Source organism: Lithobates pipiens, unplaced genomic scaffold (assembly GCF_037356315.1).
Source record: "Lithobates pipiens isolate NorthernLeopardFrog02 unplaced genomic scaffold, aLitPip1_a1.2 Scaffold_22, whole genome shotgun sequence".
Classification (NCBI taxonomy): domain Eukaryota; kingdom Metazoa; phylum Chordata; class Amphibia; order Anura; family Ranidae; genus Lithobates; species Lithobates pipiens.
This window is the reverse complement of record NW_027507784.1, coordinates 23617526-23641764: the sequence shown is the minus strand read 5'-3', so window position 1 is coordinate 23641764 and position 24239 is coordinate 23617526. Positions and strand designations below refer to the sequence as shown.

At 46.3% G+C, this 24239-nt stretch overlaps 1 protein-coding gene across 1 annotated transcript in view; it reads left to right on the top strand.

The window, feature by feature from the left end:
- Positions 1 to 24239, top strand: part of LOC143925629 (uncharacterized) — a 197101-nt gene that overhangs the window by 51743 nt on the left and 121119 nt on the right. Inside the window, exons 9-11 of the mRNA XM_077450096.1 lie at positions 8132 to 8274; positions 21092 to 21437; positions 23157 to 23311. Of these exons, the coding sequence (XP_077306222.1) occupies positions 8132 to 8274; positions 21092 to 21437; positions 23157 to 23311 (644 nt within the window). The remainder of the gene's footprint in view (positions 1 to 8131; positions 8275 to 21091; positions 21438 to 23156; positions 23312 to 24239) is intronic.

Below are 24239 nucleotides of genomic sequence, written 5' to 3'. Positions count from 1 at the left end.
AGAATGTAAGCTCTATGAGTCGGGCCCTCCTGTACCTTTTGTATTGTACTGTAATTGCGTTCCCCCCTATACATTGTAAAGCGCTGCGTAAACTGTTGGTGCTATCTAAATCGTGTATAATAATAATAATAATAATAATAGTATTGTGTAAAACAACTCAAATAGCAACAAAGTACAGCTAAAATGTGTGAAAAACTATTTTCCTGACAGACTCTATGGCAGCAACGTGTGGGTTAAGTCCCGCCTCCACTACCCTATAGGACACTACTCCCATAAACCTTTGCTCCTTGCCCATGGCCTTGTTCTTTTTTTGTCCTCCTCTGTAGGACCCATTACGGTCTTTCTACCTGAAGATTGCTCCCACACGGTTCCATTGTTGGTTTGGCCGAATAGCGACTGTGGATGGAATTGTCGCATGACTCCGCTAAGCCCTAGCTACTAGCGGGGTATGGAGTGGACATTGGATATAAGCGCTGGAGGAAGCCAGGAACCTAGCCATTGGCAGGCAGGCTGCGCATCTGGTCGGATAGCCCAGCTAAAAAGCAGGTGACCTATTTTGCCCTAAGAAGTCCGGTGTGTCTTTTCTTACCTTTGGCCTGGAGACGATCGCGCGGGAGCGATACGATTGTTACTCTTTTTCATGGCAGCAGTTTGTGTTTGTTCCTTGCTTATTACCTTCCTTTCCGTTCGTTTTTTCTGTGTCTATGTATGTGGTTACAGGCATGGCGGCTGGGTTAGCCTGCGTTCCAGCCGCCGCTCACTTCCTAGTTTTTCGTTTGTGCGTTCGTTCTGTGCATGCGCGAGTGCGGCACAGGAACGAGGCTTGGTTCGTGTATTCGTGATAGTGGCAAAATGACGCTATTCGCGCATGTGCAGTAACGATGCTCACGACGCGGTGATGAGGTCACTAAGGCGCCCTATTTAAACATGGGAAATAGCCTGCAGGCTTTGGGAATGCTTGCAGGCTATTATGTGACTTCCCCTTGTCCAGGATTTTTTCTGTGGAGGTAGCCTTCTGTGTGTATGCCGCTTTCAGCCTTACTTATATATCTCTGCAGCAATTATGGAAACCCCTAGAGATATGGACTCTCCTCCGCCTGTATGTGGCCAGCCCTCTCATAATAGGTACTGTCTGTGGGGGAAGTGGGGGGGGGGGTCTGGTACTAGTCAGTCTGTTATCTTTCCTTATCTGTATGTCTCTTCTATCTCTGTCTTAGCCCATCTAGATCAGAACAGCAACGCAGCTCAACGCACAGAGGAAGCGATTCTTCTAAATCTTACCACCGGCATTCATATTCTAAATCTAAACATCACGGCTCACCCTCAAGATCTGGGCACCATAGTGAGGATCGATCTCGCTCCTCCAAGGCTCATTCCAGCCTTTCAGTTGTCAGTACCTGCTGGGGATGCAGGTCGCAAGATCCTACTGGGAAATCCCTGTGTGACCTCTGCTTTTCCAAAGCCTCTAGTGAGAGAGGAGATACGGACCAGCAACTAAGATCTCTTGTGGAAAAGGTGGTGAAAGAATCCCTCAGAGGGATCGGAGCCAGTCAGGCTCCTGTGCCTCAGTCAGAGTCACCTCAGTCACCAGTGAGGGAGTCGCATGTTCAAGAAATCTGGGAGTCCTCTCTAACAAGCCACCCTTCAGCTGCTGCATCAGACAGTGAATCTGAGGAAGATAGTCCCTGTGTGGGATTTGACTTTGCCTTACTTTCCCCCTTGGTGAAGGCTATCAGAGAGGCTTTGAACTGGGAAGATGAGGTGGCTAATCCTTCCAAACAAAGGAAGTATTTTAAGCAACTTAAAAGGGAGCGTCTTAACTTTCCATTCCTGTCTGAGCTTGGTGAGGTCATTACGGATGAATGGAGTAAAGTTGAGAAAAAGAATAGTATGCTTTCAAAAGTCTTAAAGTTATATCGCTTTTAGGAGGATGAGGTCAAGTATCTAGAATCAGCTCCACTCGTGGATGCAGCGGTGATGAGACTAGTAAAACATGTGACCTTTCCATTGGAAGATACAGTTTCATTCAAGGATGCCTTAGATAGGCGGATTGATTCGGACTTAAAGAGAGTCTACCTCACTGCTGGTATGGCATGCAAGCCAGTGTTGGCTTTAGCTTTGGACGGACGGTGTGGATGATACCCTCAGAAACATTTCGGATGAAGTCTCAAAAAACTCTCCTATCCAGGAGTTACGGCTTGCACCGGCTTTTCTGGGGGAGGCTTCGTTTGACATCATCTGCTTAGTTTTTTCCTAAAAAGCAATATCAAGAGCAGGCCAGGGAGGCCCGTAGCTATAGACCTGGTCGGGAATATTCCAGGTCATGGAAGTCAAGGCAGTCTTCCTTTAAGAAATCCGCCAAGAGCAGTGCGACAGGAGAGAGGGAACCAGCTAAATCTTTTTGGCCATTATTGGACCTTCAGCAGGTCCCCAAGTCTAAAGTATGTCCCCACCTCCCTTCCGGCCTCAGAAGAAAAAAAGGCAGATCCTGTTGGCCTACGTGAAATCTTTATTGGCTCAGGGCGCTGCCGTTCCCATGCCAGACGATCAACGAGGGAGAGGAATTTATTCTCCTCTTTTTATGGTCCAAAAGAAAAACGGATCTTGGAGGCCAGTCATAGACCTTACACATCTGAATCGTTTTATCAAAAAGGAAAGGTTCAAGATGGAAACCTTGTCAACAATACAACAGTCAGTCCAGTCAGGCGATTGGATGATTTCAATAGATCTAAAGGACGCTTATTTTCATGTCCCTGTTGCAGAAGATTTTCAGCAGTTTCTGCGATTTTCAGTAGGAAAACTACATCTTCAGTTCGTATGTCTCCCATTCAGGCTTTCAACGTCCCCTCGAGTTTTCTCAAAGGTGTTGTTAGCCGTAGTGGCTCTATTGAGAACCAAAGGAATTCGTCTTCACCACTATTTGGACGATCTTCTGCTGCTAGCCCAGGACAGAGACCGTCTGTTATTACACAAGGATCAGGTTATCTCTACTCTTCAAGAATTCGGTTGGATCCTGAATCTAGAAAAGAGTCAGCTAATCCCTTCTCAGTCTCTTGTATTCCTAGGAGCACTCTTCAACACAGTGAAGGGTACCATCTCATTACCCGAAGAGAAGGTAGCGGTAATTTGAGACAGAATTCGTCCGGCCCTCTCAGCCTCCCATCTGCAGGCTCTTCAGTGTCTGAAAATTATCGCCACTATGGTGGCCACGATTCCAATGGTGAAGTGGGCCCAATGGAAGATGAGACCATTCCAAAAAGGGTTTCTTCACCAATGGCTAGGCGACAAAACTCAGCTTATCCGGATCACATCCTCAATGAGAATCTTTCTGCCCTGGTGGCTTCAGAAGGAGAATCTGTTCAATTGTCATTCCATTCTCCCCATCTCATGGATAACAATAACTTCGGATGCCAGCAACAGGAGCTGGGGCACCCACTGTTTGATGGAAGTAGCACAAGGCACCTGGGACTTACCTTCCAGGAGTATGGTGTTGAACATTCTAGAATTAATGGCAGCCTTCCGGGCACTCCTAGCTTTTCGTCATCTGATCTCAGGAACCTCGGTTCTACTCAGACTAGACAACACAATGACAGTAGCATATATAAGGAGACAAGGAGGTACTCAGAGTCTGTCCCTTCTTCAGGAGGTAGAGCCAATCATGTCTTGGGCTCAGAAGAACCTGGTCGACATTACAGCAACTTATGTTCCAGGGACGCAGAACGTTCAGGCAGACTTCCTGTCTCGAGTCAGTCTGGACAACAACGAATGGTCCCTTCACGAGGAAATTTTCAATTGGATTCTAACGTTGTGGTTCTCCCCAGAGGTCGACCTGTTTGCCTCCCCTTGCAACAAGAAACTGGCAAGGTATTATTCCAGGTTTTGGGATCCTCAGGCTTACAGAGTGGATGCACTGATGGATCGATGGTGGTTCAACAAAGCTTACGCCTTTCCTCGACTCCTATTATTCTACAGTTCCTGTGAAGACTCAGATCAGAAGCAGTAGAGGTGATAGCTGTAATACCTTATTGGCCCAACAGGCCATGGTTTCCACTACTAATGCTCCTCAGTGTCAGAGACCCGATTCCTTTACCTCTCAGACCCGATCTTCTATCCCAGGGCTCGAAACTACATCCCTGTCCGGCCCATCTATGTCTGAGGGTCTGGTTTTTGAGAGGGGCAGGTTAGAGGCTCTGGGTTTCTCCAAGGAGGCCATTCCTACTCTCATGAGTGCAAGGAGGAAAAGTACCAACCAGGTGTATGAGAGGATTTGGTCTAGATTCACAAGTCACATGTCCTCCAAGTCTTGCTTGACGGTTCAGGATGTTTTGGGTTTCTTACAGTCTGGATTAGACATTTCCCTATCTGTCAGCGCTCTTCGTGTACAAGTCTCGGCATATTTGGCCTTTTCTGGAGTATCTTGGGCTAAACATCCCTTGGTTCAGCAATTCTTTAAAGGAGCAATTAGACTTAGACTACAGAGAAAACCTAGATTCCCCAAGTGGGATTTACCGCTGGTTCTTGACTTCTTCTCACAACTGGACAGACCACTTTCAATCAAAGAATTGTCCCTAGTGACATCTTTTTTGGTGGCCATATCCTCAGCAAAGAGAGTCTCTGAGATACAGTCTTTAGAGTCAAAGGAACCTTTCCTCACATTTTTTCCTGACAGAGTGGTCCTAGTGCCAATGCTGCGGTCAAATCCAAAGGTTACCTCAGTCTTCCACGAAAATCAGGATATTACTCTTCCTACCTTTAATTCTGCTGGGAGTCAGGATCTTCATCCTCTCGACATGGGAGTTATTCTGAAACGATACTTGGAGGCAACAGCTTCTTTCCGGCAATCGGATTATCTTTTTGTTCTTTTCCATGGTAAAAGCAAAGGCCTTAGGGCTTCGGTTAGATCCATCTCCACGTGGGTGGTTCAAGCTATCCAATGGGCTTATAAAGAGAAGGGCTTGGCTCCTCCTGAGGCGGTTACGGCACATTCCACGAGAAGTCTCTCTACTTCTTGGGCAGCTTCACGTCATGTGGCTCCTGAGGTTATCTGCAAAGCTGCTTCTTGGTCATCCATTTGTACCATTTATGGCTCATTATTGTGTCGAACCTGCCAGTTTATCTTCCGTTGATTTTGGTTTAAAGGTGCTGTCAGTTGACAGTGTTAAATAAATTTTTGTTCAGCATTTTTGCCCACCCGAGTGTGTTTGGTGAGTTATTTCCCACACGTTGCTGCCATGGAGTCTGTCAGGAAAACGGAAAATTCCTATCAAAATATTTACCCTAATTTTCCTTTCCTGATGGACTCCATGGCAGCAGGAGTTCCCTCCCAAAATGGCTGGAGTAGGCTAGTTACCGAACACGGCCATGGGCAGGGAGCAAAGGTTTATGGGAGTAGTGTCCTATAGGGTAGTGGAGGCGGGACTTAACCCACACGTTGCAGCCATGGAGTCCATCAGGAAAGGAAAATTACGGTAAGTATTTTGATAGGAATTTTCCGTTTTTTTGGACACCTAGTCCACGGTTATGATCATAACTGATATTAGCCCCTTCCCGTCGAGCGTACGCAGATGTGCAGCCTCGGCTTTCGGGGGTTATACCGGGATGATTCCCGCAGCTGCAGGCATCATCCTGGTACCATTGTTTAGAGCCAGCGACCGGCTTTCCGAGGATAACAACCGTTGCGGCTAAAAGCAGCTCGGTAGTTATCTTGGAGGAGCGGGAAAGGACGTCCCCCCCTCCCGGCGTCTCCCGCTGCTCTTCCCAGGCCTCCCAGTGGTACCGGAGAGCCGATCGACGATCCGGCTCTTCCAGCGGCTAGTGACAGACTGGAATGAAGCTGGAAATGGCTTTGTTCCAGTCTCCTCGATGTAAACACGGAAGCGACGCCACAACGTTGTTTACTTGGCTGCCAATGGCGCCGGATTTTAAAAAAATATACAGTATTCAGATACACCATTTTCTGTGATCTGAATACTTGGAAGTGCAAAGGAGGTATTGGAGGTCTTTTAGACCCCCCGATCCCTCCATAAAGAGGACCTGTCACCACCTATTACTGTCACAAGGGATGTTCACATTCCTTGTGACAGCAATAAAAGTGATCACAGTTGGGGGCGTGGCTTGGCGCGCGCGGAGAATGGCTGCCTGAACCCAGAGCTCCGGGAGACCCGCAGTCCTGTAGCCTTCTCCTTGGCAGTACCGCAGGCGAAAATGAGCAAATCGGGGCGCCACAACACGGGGACTCGACCGGGCCGGTCCTCGGCTCCCTCATGCGCCCGCAGCATCCAGGATATCTTTGCCACCCAGACCCGCTCTGGCCGCAATACGCCGACCAAGATGGCGCCGGCACGAGGAGAGGAGGAAGAACTCAGCGATGGGTCCCAGTCAACGGCGGAGGACGCGGTAAGCGGAACGGGACATCCCAATCACCCTCTCACATTAGGAGACATGACCTCCATTGCCGCAGATATTAAATCTACTCTATTCTCTGCTATTACTGACCTAAAAGCGGATTTATTGTCACTGACTGAGAAGATGGCTACTATGGAGAGGGCGGAGGGCAGGAGGGACAGAGCCATAGTCAGGCTGGAAGCCACCGCTGCATCACACTCTGCCCATCTGATTGAAATTAATCGTCACCTGGAAGACCTCGACAACAGAGGCAGGAGGAGCAATCTAAGGGTGAGGGGGGTCCCGGAATCGGTGAGCCCCGAACAAATCCCTTCCGCCCTAAGATCAATCTTCAACAATTTATTGGAGAACCCGATTGATACCCCCATAGACCTAGTGCGAGCGCACAGGGCCCTGAGAGTGAAACCTTCGGATTCCGCACCCCCCAGGGATATTGTCTGCTGCCTTCAAAGCTTCCCACTTAAGGAGGAGATCCTGTCTCAAGCACGGAAAAATGACCATGTGTTCTTTAATGACAGTGAGATCTCCCTGTTCCAGGACCTGTCACCTATTACTTTGCGCAACAGGCGGGCGTTGCGCCCACTCCTAGAAGTTCTCAGAACCAGGGGGATCGTTTACAAGTGGCGATTCCCTTTTGCCTTGCAGGCCACGCTGGATGGGAGGCAATTCGTGTTGCGGATGCCGGAAGAGCTGCCAGACTTTTGTACTGCCCTAAACATCCCGTTCACGGAGCTACCTGACTGGTATGTGGAGTTCAGGCTTCCTCCGACTGATTGCAGTCCTGTGAACACACCCCACTCATCCCCTGCTAAACCTCCGCCTAAGAGAAGTAAGATGGGAAGATCTGGAGGCCAAGGCCCGGGCCGCTCATCCCTTCAGGTTCACCCTCCTAGACAGCGTGACTGCCCCTGAGCAATCTGCTCGACCCATGGAGATGGTCCTTACTGCCCTATACCGTGGTCATTACATGGTAACTGCTGTTCGTGTTTGTTTTTCTTTTTTTTCTTTTTTCCCCGGTTTTGCCACGGACTCTCACCACTGCTGCCTTGATGCCTGGTTGGCATTCTTCTTCTCTTCCCACTTGCAGAACTCGGGTTGGATGGACTGGGAACCGGAGGCTGCTGGCTGTGGCCTTTAGTTTATAACCTGTGCGGTTGATTGACTGCCTATTGGAACTCAGCCTGAAGTTTTTCTTTAGCCCTGGTTGATATCCTACTTTTAATTTTTATCCTGTGCTGACCCGTTTATTGTTTTATGAATCATCATCTATGCTTAATTTAGTCCTGGGCTTTTTTCTTTTTTTTTTTTTTTTTATACTGCCAAGGAACTTTTATTTGTGTTTTTATTTTCAGCTTTGTTGGACTGCGGGGCCTTCTGATTCCGGCTCTCCTATATGGATCTCAGTTTGGTTGATTGCTTTGGTACTTGCTGCAGACTACAAATAGTTCAGTCGTACCCTAGCATTCTCTGCTCGGAGTTCCTCCCACTTACCCCGCAAGCGAGTAGTGTCGTGCCGTTACTGTGCACGGATACTGCTCACACTTTAATATAAAGCTTGCAGTCTTGTGTACTGCAGGCAGGTTCTTGTTTTCTTTTTTCCCCAGTTATATAGCCTGAACCCACGGGCTAGATCCCTATCTCCCCTATTTTTTCCCTCCCCCCTTATCCCTCCTCTGTTCTCTTCTTTCTTTGCCTTCTCCTCCTTTTCTGTGTCTTTTTCTTTCAGGTTGCAAGGCGGCGAGGAACGGGTGGAGTGCCTTCACAATGGCGTACTCGGGGCTGGGACATGATCCTACCCTGATATCTCACAACATCCGAGGCCTGAATACCCCGGAGAAGCGCTCTTCCTTGCTCAGAGAACTTAATAAGGTAAAACCTATGTTTGTTTTTTTACAAGAAACGCATTTCCAGTCCACAAAAATTCCTACCCTCAGACATAAAAATTTCCCTATGGCATATCATGCCACAAACCCCTTGGCTAAGACCAAAGGAGTCACGATTTTGCTGCATAAGGCGGCGGGTTTCGAGGTCACTCAGCAACTAGTGGACCCTGATGGTAGGTACCTGTTTTTGAAGGGGACCTGGGGAACGGTCCCGATGACGTTGGCTAACGTATATTTCCCAAACAGGGCCCATATAACTTTCTGCAGACACCTTATTGAGGAACTCAAGGGTTTTGCAGAGGGTGGTATTTTGCTCGGGGGGGATTTCAATATACCGCTGAACCCCTCCCAGGATACGTCTTCGGGCAAATCTAGTGTGACTTACGGGGTTTTGAAACGTATCAAGAATCTTTTGCACTCGGTAACGTTGGTAGACTCGTGGCGCACCCTGAACCCGTCCGGTAAAGATTTTACTTGCTACTCAGCACCCCATGATAAATATGCGCGCATCGACTATATTTTTATTACGCAGAAGGATTTGCCTGTGTTAAGCGAGGCGCACATAGGTATCCAATCGATTTCGGACCATGCGCCTACCTCCCTCTGTATCAGGCGTACAGCTCATAGGCCGAAGCCATGCATGTGGCGTCTGAACTCTTCCTTGTTATTAGATATTGAACTACTGCCAAAACTGACTGACGTTTTGCGCCACTATTTCTTTGAAAATAGCTCTGATGATCTCTCCCCCTTAACAATTTGGGAGGCACATAAGTGCGTCATGAGGGGGGAGCTCATCAGAGTAGGAGCTGCCCGCAAGCGGGAGGCCGAAAAACAGATTAAGTCCCTCTCAGCCAAAATTGCCGGTCTGGAGGCCCAGCATAAGCAATCCCTGGACGCTCAAAAAGCCCAGGAACTTTTGGCGACACGCGGCGAGCTCCGAGACATCTTGGAAGCTCGTAGTAAACGCGCGCTTTTCCTTAAGCACAAAATTTATTATGAGCACGGGGATAAGGGGGGGAAGTTTTTGGCGAGGGCGTTGAAGGAGGCCTCCTTAGTTAATAATATTATGGCGATCAAAACCAGTGACGGCCGGCTAACAAATAGAACGGACGAGATTGCGGAGAGTTTTCACCAGTTTTATTCCAAACTCTATGACATTCCCTTCCAACACAAACCTGGGGAGTTGGGGGGTGACAGGACCCAAATTATTCGGGACTATTTGCAGCAGAGCGGCCTACCTTCGCTCTCCCCTGAGGATGCGGAATCTCTGGAACGACCGATCTCCTCAGAAGAGTTATCACTTACCATTAAAACCCTCAAGCCCGGGAAGAGTCCGGGGCCTGACGGGCTGTCGGCTCTTTACTATAAGACGTTCGGGACCGTTCTGGAGGCCCCACTTTTAAAAACCCTTAACTTTCTTATGGACCCTCACCAAATTCCTGCCACGTTTTTGGGGGCTCATATCACGGTGCTCCCTAAACCAGGCAAGGATCCATCGGAGTGCGCAAGTTACAGGCCCATCTCTCTTCTTAACCTGGATTTAAAAATTCTAGCCTGCGCCCCTTTTTGCCTCACATCATTGGTCCAGAGCAGGTTGGGTTCATGCCGGGGAGGGAAGCCAAGGATAATGTGATTAAGGCCCTGAACTTGTCATACCACTGCCGCAGATTGGGACTCGAGGGCCTTCTCCTGTCAACGGATGCGGAGAAGGCCTTCGACAGGGTCGCGTGGGACTATTTGTTGGCTACTTGTGCCCATATAGGTCTGAAACCCCACATGATGTCCTGGATTTCATCCCTGTACGTGAACCCCACGGCCCAGTTAAAAATTAACGGATCCCTTTCAGAATCGGTAACTATTAAAAATGGGACGCGACAGGGCTGCCCCCTGTCGCCCCTTCTATTTATACTTTCATTGGAACCATTCATACGTGTCGTTAATCAAATCCCTGATATTACGGGCTTCCAGATCGGCTCTAAATCCTACAAAATTGCTGCGTACGCGGATGATCTGTTGTTTTTTTTGACTCAGCCCCATGCTTCTATCCCCAACCTTTTGAAGGCATTCTCTATCTATGGCTATGTTTCTAATTTAAAAATTAATTATTCTAAGTCGGAAGCCATGAATATTTCCCTCCCGCCCGAGGTTTTGGCTCAGGCTCAGACCAACAACTCCTTTCGATGGGAAGTGAATACGCTTAAATACTTGGGAATCTTGCTGCCCTCTCAACTTGACAGTGCTTTCTCTAGCAATTTTACACCCATGCTGAGGCGGATTCAATCTGACTTAGCGAAATGGTCCCTCAAATTTTTTTCATGGTTTGGGAGGGCAGCAATAATAAAGATGGTGGTACTCCCTAGATTGCTTTATCTTTTTCGCACCCTGCCAATCGCGGTACCGGTCAGCTTTTTCAAGCAATTACAGTCTGTACTCTGGAAATTTGTTTGGGCGGGCAGGAGGCCGCGCGTTGGCCTTCACCTGTTGATGAGGCCGAAGGCAGCGGGAGGCTTGGGCTTCCCGAACTTTAAGCTTTATTATTATGCCGCACACTTGGCCAGAGTTATAGATTGGCATTGCCATTCTGAGAATAAAGACTGGGTAGCTTTAGAAGAAGCAGGCTCCCACACTCCTTTAAAGTTCTCCCCGTGGATACCCTGGGCTAAATGTCCCCCAGAGTTGCTACAACACCCTCTTATTAGGGCAACCCTACAAGCCTTTCATAAATCCTCCATAGAGTATCCAATTGCTACTTCACCGGGACCTTTGACCCCCTTGTTGAACAACCCGGATTTCCCCCCGGGAGAGGATACTAGTACATTCGCCTGGAAGGGGTCGTTACCCCTTCTGGCTCTACATTTGACTTAGTCTGGACAGTTTATCTCTCGGGACAACTTGCTGAGTGGCCCCGAACCCCTGGTGCTCTCCTCTTGGAATTACAGGCAGGCACGTCATTATGTCATGGCACCCATGAGACGGAAGGAGATGCTGAGAGACCCTACCCCTTTTGAAACTATTTGCTTGGAAGGCAGGCCGGTGGAGAGGACGACCTCACTTATGTGCAATTGCCTTCAGCAGCAGGGGAGTGCGGACCCGGTGCATTTCAGAGACCAATGGGAATCGTCACTCCAGACTCGCTTTACAGATCTGCAGTGGCAAAACGCATGTATTTTGGCCCATATTAGTACTAGGCTACAAGAAAATTCTTATAAATTATTGTCACAATGGTATGCCACTCCATAAAAAGTAAAGAGATGGTACCCCGCTTCCACAGACCTTTGTTGGCGGTGCGGTGAGGCCAAAGGAGACATGTTGCACATATGGTGGAATTGCCCCCGGATTTCTGAATTCTGGGGCAAGATTTGCGATCTGATTTTGCGCATTACGGATACGACCCTTCCCCAGACACCGGCCTGCTGTCTACTTCATATTTCTGATTGGCCTCTTGGCAAATATAAAAGATCCTTATCGAAGCATCTCCTTACTGCCGCTAAGTCCCTGATCCCTAGACACTGGAAATCGACCTCAGCCCCATCAGTAGGGGAATGGTTACGAGAGGTTAACCGAATGTTCGCAATGGAAGAGACGCTGGCCACAGCTAATGAATCTGCTGAAAAATTTCATAACACCTGGTCCCCTTGGGTCCAGTTTAAATATTCTGACTCGTTTGCTAGCTTAGCCGTGGGTTGATGAGTCTCCCGATTCCTGTGGACAGATTATTTGGATGTCTGTTGACCTGTTTCAGCAGGCGCGGATGTGGACCCCTCTGTGAAAACCGCCTTTATCGCAGTCTTGCTCCTTGACTACTTACTTCTATTTCTTTTCAACCTTTTCTTTCCTTTTCTCTCACTACCCTCCTTTGTTCCCCTATACCCCACCCCCTCTCCCTTACCCCTGGTTAAACATGTACCTTACAGAATCGTGTACTATCTGTTCACAGGATATTGAATGGCGTAATTAGGTGCTGTGACATTGTTCTTTTTTTTTTATGTCGGGTACTCATTCTGTTCACGGAAGCTGTTTCTGCCGTTTCAGACCTGGAGTCCAAGTTATATTATAGCTACCAGAAGACATTTATAATTATATCTGTTTTTATGAGTATGAGTACAATTGCTATGCACTACTTGTTTCCTGTATTGCATACTGTGATGTTTCCAGCCTGTTATGTGATTTAACGTGAATAAAAATTTTTATTGGGAAAAAAAAAAAAAAGTGATCACAGTTTTTTTTTTAAAAAAAAAACACAATTTAGTAATATAAAAATAAATAAGAAAAAAAATTCAAACCGCCCCCTTCACCGCAAGCTCGCGCAGCAAAGAAAGCGCATACGGAAGTCGCGCCCGCATATGTAAACAGTGTTCAAATCACACATGTGAGGTATTGCCGCGATCGTCAGAGCGAGAGCAATAATGCTAGCACTAGACCTCCTCTGTAACTTTAACTTGGTAACTGTAAAAAAAAAAAAAAAAAAAATTAAAGCGTCCCCTATGGAGATTTTTAAGTACCAAAGTTTGTCGCCATTCCACGTAAGCGTGCAATTATAAACCGTGACATGTTTGGTATCTATTTACTCGGTGTAACAACATATTTCACATTATACAAAAAAAATTTGGATAATTATACTGTTTTTTTTTATTCCTGAAATTGTCCCTTTTTCCACAAAGAAATGCGTTTAAAACACCGCTGCACAAATACGGTGTCATATAAAATTTTGCAACAATCGCCATTTTATTATAATGTTTTGGGGTTCTAAGTAATTTTCTAACAAAAAATAGAGATTTTAACTTGTAAACACTTTTGTCCTATGGGTTTGATCTATTTACTTTCAATAGTTTTTATTAAATTTTCAAAAAAGGTTTACATGAAACATACACATAACACATGCTTTCCAGCAAATATTTGTACAGCCGACCTATAAACATTCATCAGAACATATAAGACCTGAGGTTACACATAAGATCTTCTGCAAGACAGTAATAGTAACAGTAAAGGAGGAGAGTCTTCATAAGATATTGCTGGGCCGAGCCCGAGGCGTCCGTGCACCCCCCGAGCTACGCCTCTGATAATCGCAGGCCTGATGGGTCCCCTGCTCCCGACCGCCCCAAAAGGGATCACACTGCAGCCGGAGGCCGAGGCCCCGCCCTACATCTCCTCACAAAATGCAAATAAGTGATGAAACATTAACAGCAGCAGCAGATTTAACCTCTAATTTGCTTCAACCTAGACCCAAACTAGCTCTTAGAGGGTATGCATGCATCCCAGTCGGATCTGTAATCATGAATATGCATCAGTATCAATGTGCGCAATAACAAAGAAAGAAGAAAGAGAACAAGTAAAAAAAGGAATAGAGAGGAAAGGGAAAAAGAAGATAAAGAGATCAAAGAGGTGAAGGTACCCAGGTCCCGTTTGCCATTTCCATTTACAAGGTGTTGCGCCTATTACCATATTGTTTATACCATTCCACCCAAGGCCGCCAGATTTGAATTGTAGATTGGAGGCTGTTCTGGGAAGCCAGAAACATAATTTCATACGTAATATGTAAGTTAATTGTCTCAATTACTTTCGCTACAATAGGAGGGTCCGGGTTTGCCCATTTCCTCGTTATCTCTAATCTTGCCCCTAACAGGATTTGGGACAGGACGTGTCTATGTGAGTGGGGGAATGAATCTATACCTAAGGATAGGAGTGCAAGACCCGGGTCACCCCTCCTGTGCATACATAAGACGCCACTTATAATGTCAAAAACAGCCCTCCAGAATTTTGTCAGTTTTGGGCAGGCCCATAGAATATGTTGTAGAGATCCCCTCTGCCCGCACTGTCGCCAACAAAGAGGCGACCTGCCCGGGTCGAACCCAGCCAATATTGTGGGCGTTAGATACCACCGCAGCAAGATTTTCTGGTACAATTCCCATAGATTTACGCTTTTAGTGGCCCTGTAAACAGACGTTATAGTGGTCTGCCATTGCTCGATAGTCCAGTGCTCTTGTAAGTCTAATTCCCAAGTTCTCATGGAGGGGGATTTAAGAAAGACCTTCTTCTGGTGTAGTGAACCATAGAATAGAGAGATACCTCGGATGGAAGTTTTTGAACTATGAAGATAAGCATAAACTTGTTGAGGAATAGCAGTATACACGTCCCCAATGGTCCGCAATAGGTGCGCGATTTGGACATATGCATAGTGATCCCTTGGCTGTAAAGCGTATTCAATCTGGAGAGTGCGAAAAGTTTTAAGGGCAGGCCCAACTTTCAAATCGTCCACTAAGGCGATTCCTCTGGACACCCAGTGTGCTATGTGTAGATTTGGTATCAATACTTGCAGGCTCGTAATGGAGTGCCGTATGACCCTGACCGGGGTTGTGGTTAAGGAATCCTTAAGAAAGAGATTCCACGTCTGCAATGTTGCCTTGACAGTGGGTGGCAAGTGTGACGGGAAGCGCTGCATAAATCTACTAGACATAAGTAAGTCGCACAACCTTCCATTAGGAGATTGGTATGATTCCATGTCCCTCCAACGGGGAACATGGTCCTCCAGAAACCAGCATTTCAATTGGGCTAGAACTGCCGCAGCGTAATAGTCTTGGATAAGTACATGTCCCACTCCCCCAGCAAGCCTGGCTTTAAGCAATTTGTGGAAAGCACATCTCGCCCTTTTCCCCTGCCATAAGAATGCATTCAATTTAGCTTGTCTGTGCGGAAAAAGGCGCTGGGCACCGGAATGGGCAGAGCCCTAAACAAATAAATAAACTGGGGGAGTACCATCATTTTGAAGGCAGCTAATCGGCCGGACCATGTCATCTCCAGCTTGCTGATTGTCTGGAGCTTCAGGGGAAGTTCATTTAAAAAGGGTGTGTAATTAGCTTCAACCAGCTGTTCCGATTTATCAGTCAGAGTGACTCCAAGGTATTTAATTCCCCCGGCGCTCCAGACATAAGGAAATTGAGCCTTGAGCGTGCTGCTAGTATAATTATCAATACCCAATCCCAGAATATAAGACTTATTAGTGTTTACCTTATAATAAGACACTTGTCCGAACAATTTCAATGTAGCATGCGCCGCCGCCAGGGAGGGGCCCACCTCTGTCATGATTACAACTACATCATCCGCAAACAAGCTAATAGAGTGCGTCTGGTCACCAAGAGGGAAACCCTTAATATTCGGATGGGTCCTAATAGCAATGGCTAAGGGTTCCATCAGTACCGTATATACTCGAGTATAAGCCGAGATTTTCAGCCTCTTTTTTGAGGCTGAAAGTGCCCCCCTCGGCTTATACTCGAGTCATCGCCGTCTGTCTGCCCGATCAGCGTGTCGAGCAGACAGACGGCGGCCATTCGAGCGTTCAAAATCCGCGCCGCCGTCTGTGATAGGCGGAACACTCACTTTCCCTGCAGTCTGTGTTCCGCCTATCACGGACATCCTTTCATCCTCGTCCGTAGTATGAGGATGAGCGGACGTCCGTGATAGGTGGACCACTGGCTGCTGGGAAATTGAGTGTTCCGCCTATCACGGCGGAACACTCAATTTCCCAGCAGCCAGTGGTCCGCCTATCACGGACGTCCGCTCATCCTCATACTACGGACGAGGATGAAAGGATGTCCGTGATAGGCGGAACACAGACTGCTGGGAAAGTGAGTGTTCCGCCTATCACAGACGGCGGCGCGGATTTTGAACGCTCGAATGGCCGCCGAGGATGCCGACGAAGAGCAGAAGGACGGAGGCTCGGCGGCTCGGCTCGGGACAGGACGGGACGGAGGCTCAGCGGCTCGGCTCGGGACAGGACGGGACAGGACGGGACGGAGGCTCGGGACACAGGTAGGCTGGACACACAAGGCTGCACACACACACACACAGGGATGGATGGACACAGGGATGGATGGACACAGGGATGGACACGGACACAGGGATGGATGGACACAGGGATGGATGGACACAGGGATGGATGGACACAGGGATGGATGGACACAGGGATGGATGGACACAGGGATATGGATGGACACAGGGATGGATGGACACAGGGATGGATGGACACAGGGATGGATGGACACAGGGATGGATGGACACAGGGATGGACACGGACACAGGGATGGATGGACACAGACACAGGGATGGACGGACACACAGGGATGGACAGGCATGTCTCACCCTCGGCTTATACACGAGTCAATCATTTTGCCAGTTTTTTTGGGGTAAATTGGGGGCCTCGGCTTATATTCGGGTCGGCCTATACTCGAGTATATACGGTAAGTTAAATATAAGAGGTGACAGAGGGCACCCCTGCCTGGTACCATTCGAGATTTTAAATGGGGTCGAGAGGATGCCTGATGTGTAAACCCTGGCTGAGGGTTCCGAATACAGGGCCAGAATCGTGGATAATGCTAAATCAGAGAAACCAAAGGACTCCAGCACCTTGGTCATATATAGCCAATGCACCCTATCGAAGGCCTTCTCCGCGTCCAGAGACAGGAGCAGAGAAGGCCTTCGCTGCACCCGCGCAAGGTGGATAACATTGATCATGCGGCGCGTGGCATCTGAGGTTTGTCTGTGCTTGGTAAAACCGGTTTGATCCGGGTGTATAATCGTAGGTAATATGTCAATCAATCGTAAAGCTATCATTTTAGCATAAAGCTTAATGTCAGTATTCAATAACGATATCGGTCTAAAGTTTGCCGGAGAGGTGGGCTCCTTCCCGGGCTTTGGCAGCGCTACAATCAAGGCCCCCAACATTTCCCGAGGAAAGGAGGACGAGGCAGCAGCGGACTGGAAAACCTGGAGCAGTAGAGGTGACAGTGTAGCTGTAAATGCTTTATAATATTCCCCACTAAAACCGTCCGGGCCCGGTGACTTATTGATCGGAAGCATCTCAATAGCCTTTTGCACTTCCTCTATAGTGAACGGGGTATTTAAGTATTGAAACTGGTCCGCTGTCAATTTAGGTATCGGTAAGCCTGCCAGAAATTGTTCGATTGTCTCCGATGTAGGTTGAGTAGTCGATGGGTCGTCCTTCAAGTTGTACAAACTGCTGTAGTAACAGCTAAAGGCGTCAGCTATCTGTTGTGGGTGATAAAGCTTCTGATTAGTAGTAGGGTGTAGAATGAATTGAATTCTGTGTTTGTATCTATGCCCTCGGATAGTGTGCGCTAGCAACTTCCCCGCCTTATTACCCGTGGAATAATAAGTCATTTTGAGTCGTTTAGATGCTTTTTCAAAGTTTTCCAACAAGTGTAGTCTAAGGTCAGACCTGAGTATAGACAACTTTTGGGAATTAGAGTGGGAAAATTGATTTTTATTTTGCGTTTCCAGGTCCGCTATCTCTTAAAGCAATGCGTCAAGTCTCTGCTGCCTCCTCCTCCGCACCCCCGCTCCCAGCTGAATGAATATACCCCTCATATATGCTTTTTGTGCATTCCATAAAACACCTGGATCAGTTACTGACCCTACATTATCGCTCATAAAATTCAATAAATGTGTACTTAATTTCTCCTTCAATTCTGGTTGTTGCAGTAGAAAGGTATTCAGACGCCAGACCGGTGCTGTACCCGGGTTATACGAGTCTGCCACGGACAGGGTTATCGACGCATGATCCGACCACGTTATCAAGTTCACACCAGCTGAAGCTGTCTGTAAAAGTAGCTGTTGATCCACCAAAAAAAAATCAATTCTTGTGTAAACTCCATGTGGTGGGGAAAAAAAAGTGTAATCTTTTTCATTGGTGTGTAAACAACGCCAGGCGTCATATAATCCCTGCCCGTGGACAGACTGTGATAAGGAAGGTTGGGTTCTAGAAACACTGGAGGTGGAGTCCATCTGAGGATCCAGAGTGATATTAAAATCGCCACATATAAGCAGCCGACCCTGCTTGCAAGAGTTAACCCGTTTCATCAACCTGTTAAAGAAATGCACCTGTCTACTGTTGGGGGAATAGACATTCACTAAAGTATATACAATAGAATTAAATTCGCAAATCAGTATTAAGTATCTACCCAAAGAGTCTGAGATCTGCTCAATTAGTTTAAAGGCCACCGTATCTCTGATAGCCACTAAAACACCCTTGGTCTTCGTGTCCGCATTTGCAGTGAATATAAAGGGAAATCGTTTGTGCGTGCATTTGGGTGGTGCCTGTTTACAGAAATGAGTTTCCTGCGCACACACAATGTCACTGTTATACATGGATGCCTCTCTCCACAAAGATTTACGCTTCACAGGGTGATTCAGGCCCTTGGTGTTAAGTGATAAGATGTTAAGTGGCATAATTGAGTGGGGGATATGTTGAGTTGATCCTGCCGGGTCTCAGCATCTTAGCGTCAATACTCACAAAATAAGGCACCCAGAGAAACGCAGGAAGCGTCGACACATCAAACAAGTCCTCCATGTACCGAAGAGGAAGGCAGGTCCGTAGATCGAGGAAGTTCAAAAGTCGGGACCGAATCGCATCAGTCAGGTACCTCATAGGGAGAATAGAAAAACAGGAGGAAAATGAAGAAAGAAAAAAAAAGATGAACAAACAAAAGGGAGAGCATAAATGCAGCAGATGGGAAAGCCCCCGGATGGTACGAGGCATCTCCAAGTTACTGCCATCCATCCTTGGGGAAGGTGATGAACCTTTTAGCAGCACAAGGCCGAACCCGTGCTGGGGGGGTAAGTTCAGTTCTGGTGCAAAAGCAGTCCTGGACCGGGACTGACGGTAAAAAACAAAACAAAAAAAAAACAAAGCTGTTTGGCCCTCTTCAGTTGTGCGAAGTAGCATTTTTAGCGGTGACTCGTCTCCATTCCTGTGGGAGGTCATGTGGAGTGCTAGTGGTGGAGCCCTTCTCATCTTCAGCCGACATAATGCCCCATTCTCTGAGCAGAGCGATTCCTTTTTCCAGGGATGTGATGGTAAAGGATTGATTATCTTTGGTAATAGATAGCTTAGTAGGATAACCCCACCTGTACAAGATCTTGTGGTTGCGTAGGATCTTTGTCACTGTGTTGAGGTTTTTCCTCTTTTGCAGAGTGTATTGCGACAAGTCACTGAAAAATTGCAATCGGTGATATTGTGGAGGAAGTGACTCTTGCTTCCTCATAAATAGCATCAGCTGCTCCTTTACATGGAAAAAGTGCAATCTCATAAGAACATCTCTAGGCACTTGTTCCGATAGGTGGGATGGTTTTGGTAGGCGATGGATCCTATCAATAGTAACGTCCAAGTCGCTGAGATCAGGGAGCAAGGTTTTGAACATATTGGCGACATAGAGGGTGAGGTCCGACTGTGGTACAGATTCAGGGATGCCTCTTATTTTAAGGTTATTCCTCCTGGATCTATCCTCCATGTCCGCCATCTTTGCTTTAACCCATTCCATGTCAGTTTCCCGCTCATCATGAGCATCAACCAAATCGTTGATAGTGCCTGCAAATTCCTCCATTTTTGCTTCCACATGATCCACTCTGTTTCCCAATGCTAGTATATCCGTGTGGAATCTGTGCATGTGCTTAGCCATATCAGATTGCAATGTGCTGCGCAAGGATAGTAACATATCCTTTAAAACTGTGTCCAACACAGGTTGATTTTGTGTAGGAAATGTCTCAATAGGTTCAGGTAAATCTCTAGTGTCCTCCCCTGAATCCGAGGCCTGGCTCGCCGCCGGACTCAATCCATCCTCATCTAGTCTGGGTTTAGCTTTAACAGGGCTGCGGGAAGATGGGGTGGAGGGGGAGGCAGATGTCTCCTCATCTAAGTCTGTATTTAGGAGAGATGTACCTTTCGCTGTCGGTTTGTGCTTAGATGCCGGTCTCCTCACTGTGTAGGCCTCGGCGCCATCTTGCTCCACCTCCCTCCCTGAGCGGATAGAAATCGGTTAAGCGTTGCGGTTTGCGGTGCTGGCGACGTCTCCCCGACATGGCGGACACTGCTATAACGAGGCAGAGGGCCATTGAGCTGAGTCGCTGTTAGCCGCTGAAGTCCCGGTTCGCTCGGAGCTCTGGGCTCACACGTCCATGCAGCTCCGCAGTCAGGCCACGCCCCGGGTTTGATCTATTTAAATCTTCTATCATCAATTCATTTTATTGGTCTCTACTGTATATGCACTCTGGGATGTACTATTAGTTTATTACTAACTATGTGTAACAATGCTATTATATTATGAATTTTATTGTGTTATGTTATTATCATACCTTTTAATTCTGCTTAATGCATATTGACTTATTATTCATTTATTTACTGTACTATCTCCCTCTGTGTTGCCAATAAATTATTAATTTATTGATCGATTTAATTGACCCCAAGTGTCTTGTTTCATATAAAGTCCCGCTGCTGCCCGCTCGTTGTCCCTTTTTCCCTTCCTTTTGTCTAAATATCAGAGATGGAGCTCTGTGTACCGGATGGTGACGACTCATATAAAGTCCCACCTGTATCTACACTATAAACTGCCAGTAGATGTACTCAGCCTTTCAGGCTGCCATCATTCAGTCCAGCTCCTCTGAGCCTATGATGTCATTGTGAACCCGCCTCCAGCCTGTGACTGGACAGTGACGGAGAAGCAGCACAGGGATAGGTTCATTTCTCTGTCACACTGCTCTCTCCCCTTATCTGCATATGAATTGAATGATTGGCTCCTTGTGCTGCTTCTTCCTTCTTTAGTCTGAGCTCTGCTTGTTTACATTGCATTCCACTTCTGAGCCTTCAATAGAGATTACAGTGACTTAACATCTCAGTAAACGCTGATGACCCTGTTCATACCTTTGAGCTTGTGTACATACAATCATAGAGAACATATTATGAACAAGTTGTATTTCATTCATTAGATTCTGAAGTCTATTGATAGTAATGATGTTGCACTGCCTTCTATAGCAGATGGGTCCTCATTTATACATGTTATGTGCTTTTTTCTTTCTGCAGTCCTATCCAGCTATCGAATTATAAAGTATATTTGGGCATGTACCAGCTGAATGTGATCAGCTCTCATACAGTCGTTGCCAATGTAAGCTCTATCATTGTCAATAGTAATTATACATATGAACGAGGCCCTGGAAACCCTGGAGACATCGCCCTGTTGCGGCTGGCCACGCCTGTCAACTATACTCAGTACATCATGCCAATCTGTCTGCCATCTTCCAACACCACCTTCCCCTGTGGTACGGAGTGCTGGGTGACTGGCTGGGGTACAAGATATTATGGAGGTGAGTCATTTTCCACACTAAGAAGCCAGACCTGCCTCTCACACCTGGAGATGTAAAACTTCCGGAAATTTTGAGGCTTGGGATTACTGAAATTTTCAGATTTTTTTTTAAAAATGCTACATTAGCACTTTTTTTGTCTTTTTAAGATTGAAAGTTATTCTGTTACGAGAACGTTGAGAAAAAAACTATGTGCATTGTCATCATTGTTGTCCTCTTCACTTCGATCCATGAAGGATTTTTTTAATATCTACAGGACACTTGTTACATACAAGAATGTGTTTTGTCATCCTGGCAGCATTTGGAAATGAATATTTCATCTGACAATATTTGCAAATTACATTTTTCTTTTCAGAAGAACTAATTAATGTAGTAATGTAGTAATGTGAAAATGCCTCCATATGTTAGATGTTGGTCTAGATGTTGGTGTCTCCATTTTTCTGATGACTACTTTGCAAGAAGACGCTAATCTATGGTTGTGTGTGGGGGGGTGGGTGTGGGTTTGAAGAACCAGATTACTGGTAATTAAATTATTATTTACAAAAAAGTTTATAAAGATAAACTAATGTACCTAAATGATTCAGTTTTCTGGATTCAGAATCAGATAAATGTAAACTCTTACCTTTTTTAATTAAGTATATACTTTCAGGTCCTTTTTGTTGCTCTGTTTTTTCTTCCAATGCTTTTGAGGCCTAGTGAAGAGGACAAAACAAAACAAAAACACACCCACTAACATGCAAAAGCAAACTGAAACCTTTCTTCTTGTTACAATAGCAGCACAGCACCTCCTAAAGGAAGAAATGCATACTGTTCTTGTATTGGAGGGTTCAGTTTGTTACCTAGGACTTGCTTGTCCTCACTTGGTGCACAGAAATTAGAATAATCTGATATATGAAAATATTTTTTTAGAAATGATTTGGAAAATGATTTGGAAACACCCCATCTTAAAATATTTTATTCATCATGTTAAAATAAAATATTCCAATTTTTTTTTTCCTTTTTAAAATTTTTGGGAAAAAAAACAAAAAAGCCTTCAAGAAAATGACGTAAAAAAAAATGTTGTTTTCCTGAATTTTTCAGTTTTTTTTCTGGGCCTTCACATCTCTACTCACACCCAATACATGATGTTATTTAGGGACAGGTGATTATGCCTGGCTTAGATTCACAGGGGGATTGTTGAATCCCTTTTGAAATCCATGAAACTTCAACTTAGCAGAGAATTATATTTACCTCTAAGGGGTGGGGGTGGGGGATTGAGCAAAACTTAATACTAAATTGGAGCCACATTCAAGTCTAATAGGCAAGCCATTGTCATAAAAGGACATGGGGAGCTGAGCACTGCCATGGGGGACACCAGTGTACTCGGCTAGGCTTGGCTCCTCTTGGCTCCACTCACAGTCACACCCAGACCCTCCCTATGATGGACATAACACAGGGACTGGGCGTGACTGTGAGCGGAGCCGAGAGGAGTCGAGTCTAGCCAAATACACTCAGCTATGTGTTTATATTGGCGGTGCTCGCTCCTCTGATCACAATCAGCGGGGGATCGGCGTATAACACGCACCAACGATTTCCCCTGATTTGGTAAATACGGTACGTCAGTGCATTCCTGCAATGCACAAGAGTGAAAGGTGAAAGGAGTATAAAGGTGATAAATTTATATACAATTTATTTTAGGTCTATTACCTTGTAATCATCTTCTTTTATATGTTTCATCACCAGGGAGCTTAGTTAGGAATGGGACCCTCCAGGAGGTCATGGTTCCCCTAATCGACCGCAATACATGTCAAACAGATTATAATGTGGAAAGTAACTACAGCATTCCGTATGATCAGATTTGTGCCGGCTACAAGGATGGGTATAAGGGCTCCTGTCAGGTGAGTGACCGCAAGAGCGATCCAGCATGGCTCACCTTTAGGTCTGGATTTCTTCACAGGAAGCAAAAGCAATGCATGACATCGGTTAAAGTGATACTAAACTCTATTTTTTTTTTTCAATTAAAAAGAGGTTATTATTATTATTATTATTCAGGATTTATATAGCGCCAGCAATTTACACAGCGCTTTACAATATAAAAGGGAGACAATACAGTTACAATACAATTAAATACAAAAGGATTAAGAGGACCCTGCTCAGAAGAGCTTACAATCTAAAAGGGTGGGGCAGGTGGTACAGAAGGTTATAACTGTTGGGAATGAGTTTATGGAAGTAGTAGGAGATTAGTTTGAGACATGATAGGCTTCCCTGAATAGATGAGTTTTCAGGGATCGTCTGAAGGTAGCAAGAGTAGGGGATAGCCGGACCGGTGGAGGTAGCGAGTTCCAGAGGATTGGAGAGGCTCTGGAGAAATCCTGGAGACGAGTGTGGGAGGAGGAGACGAGAGAGCTTGAGAGTAGGAGGTCTTGAGAAGAACGGAGGGGACGGTTTGGGTGATATTTGGAGACAAGATCAGTGATGTAGCTCGGGGCAGAGTTGTGAATGGCTTTGTATGTGGTGGTTAGTATTTTGAATTTAATTCGCTGGGTGATTGGGAGCCAGTGTAGGGATTGGAGGAGAGGGTTGGCAGACACTGAGCGGTTGGTAAGGTGAATAAGTCTGGCAGCAGCATTCATGATAGACTGAAGAGGAGATAGCCTATGGAGAGGCAGGCCAATGAGAAGGGAGTTGCAATAGTCAAGGCGAGAGATAACAAGGGAGTGAATGAGGATCTTGGTAGTTTCATTTGTTAAAAAGGGGCGAATACCTACCTGATCTTTGCAAACAATATTGCAGAGTAAGGTCACTTACGTCAGCTGCCAGAAGTCC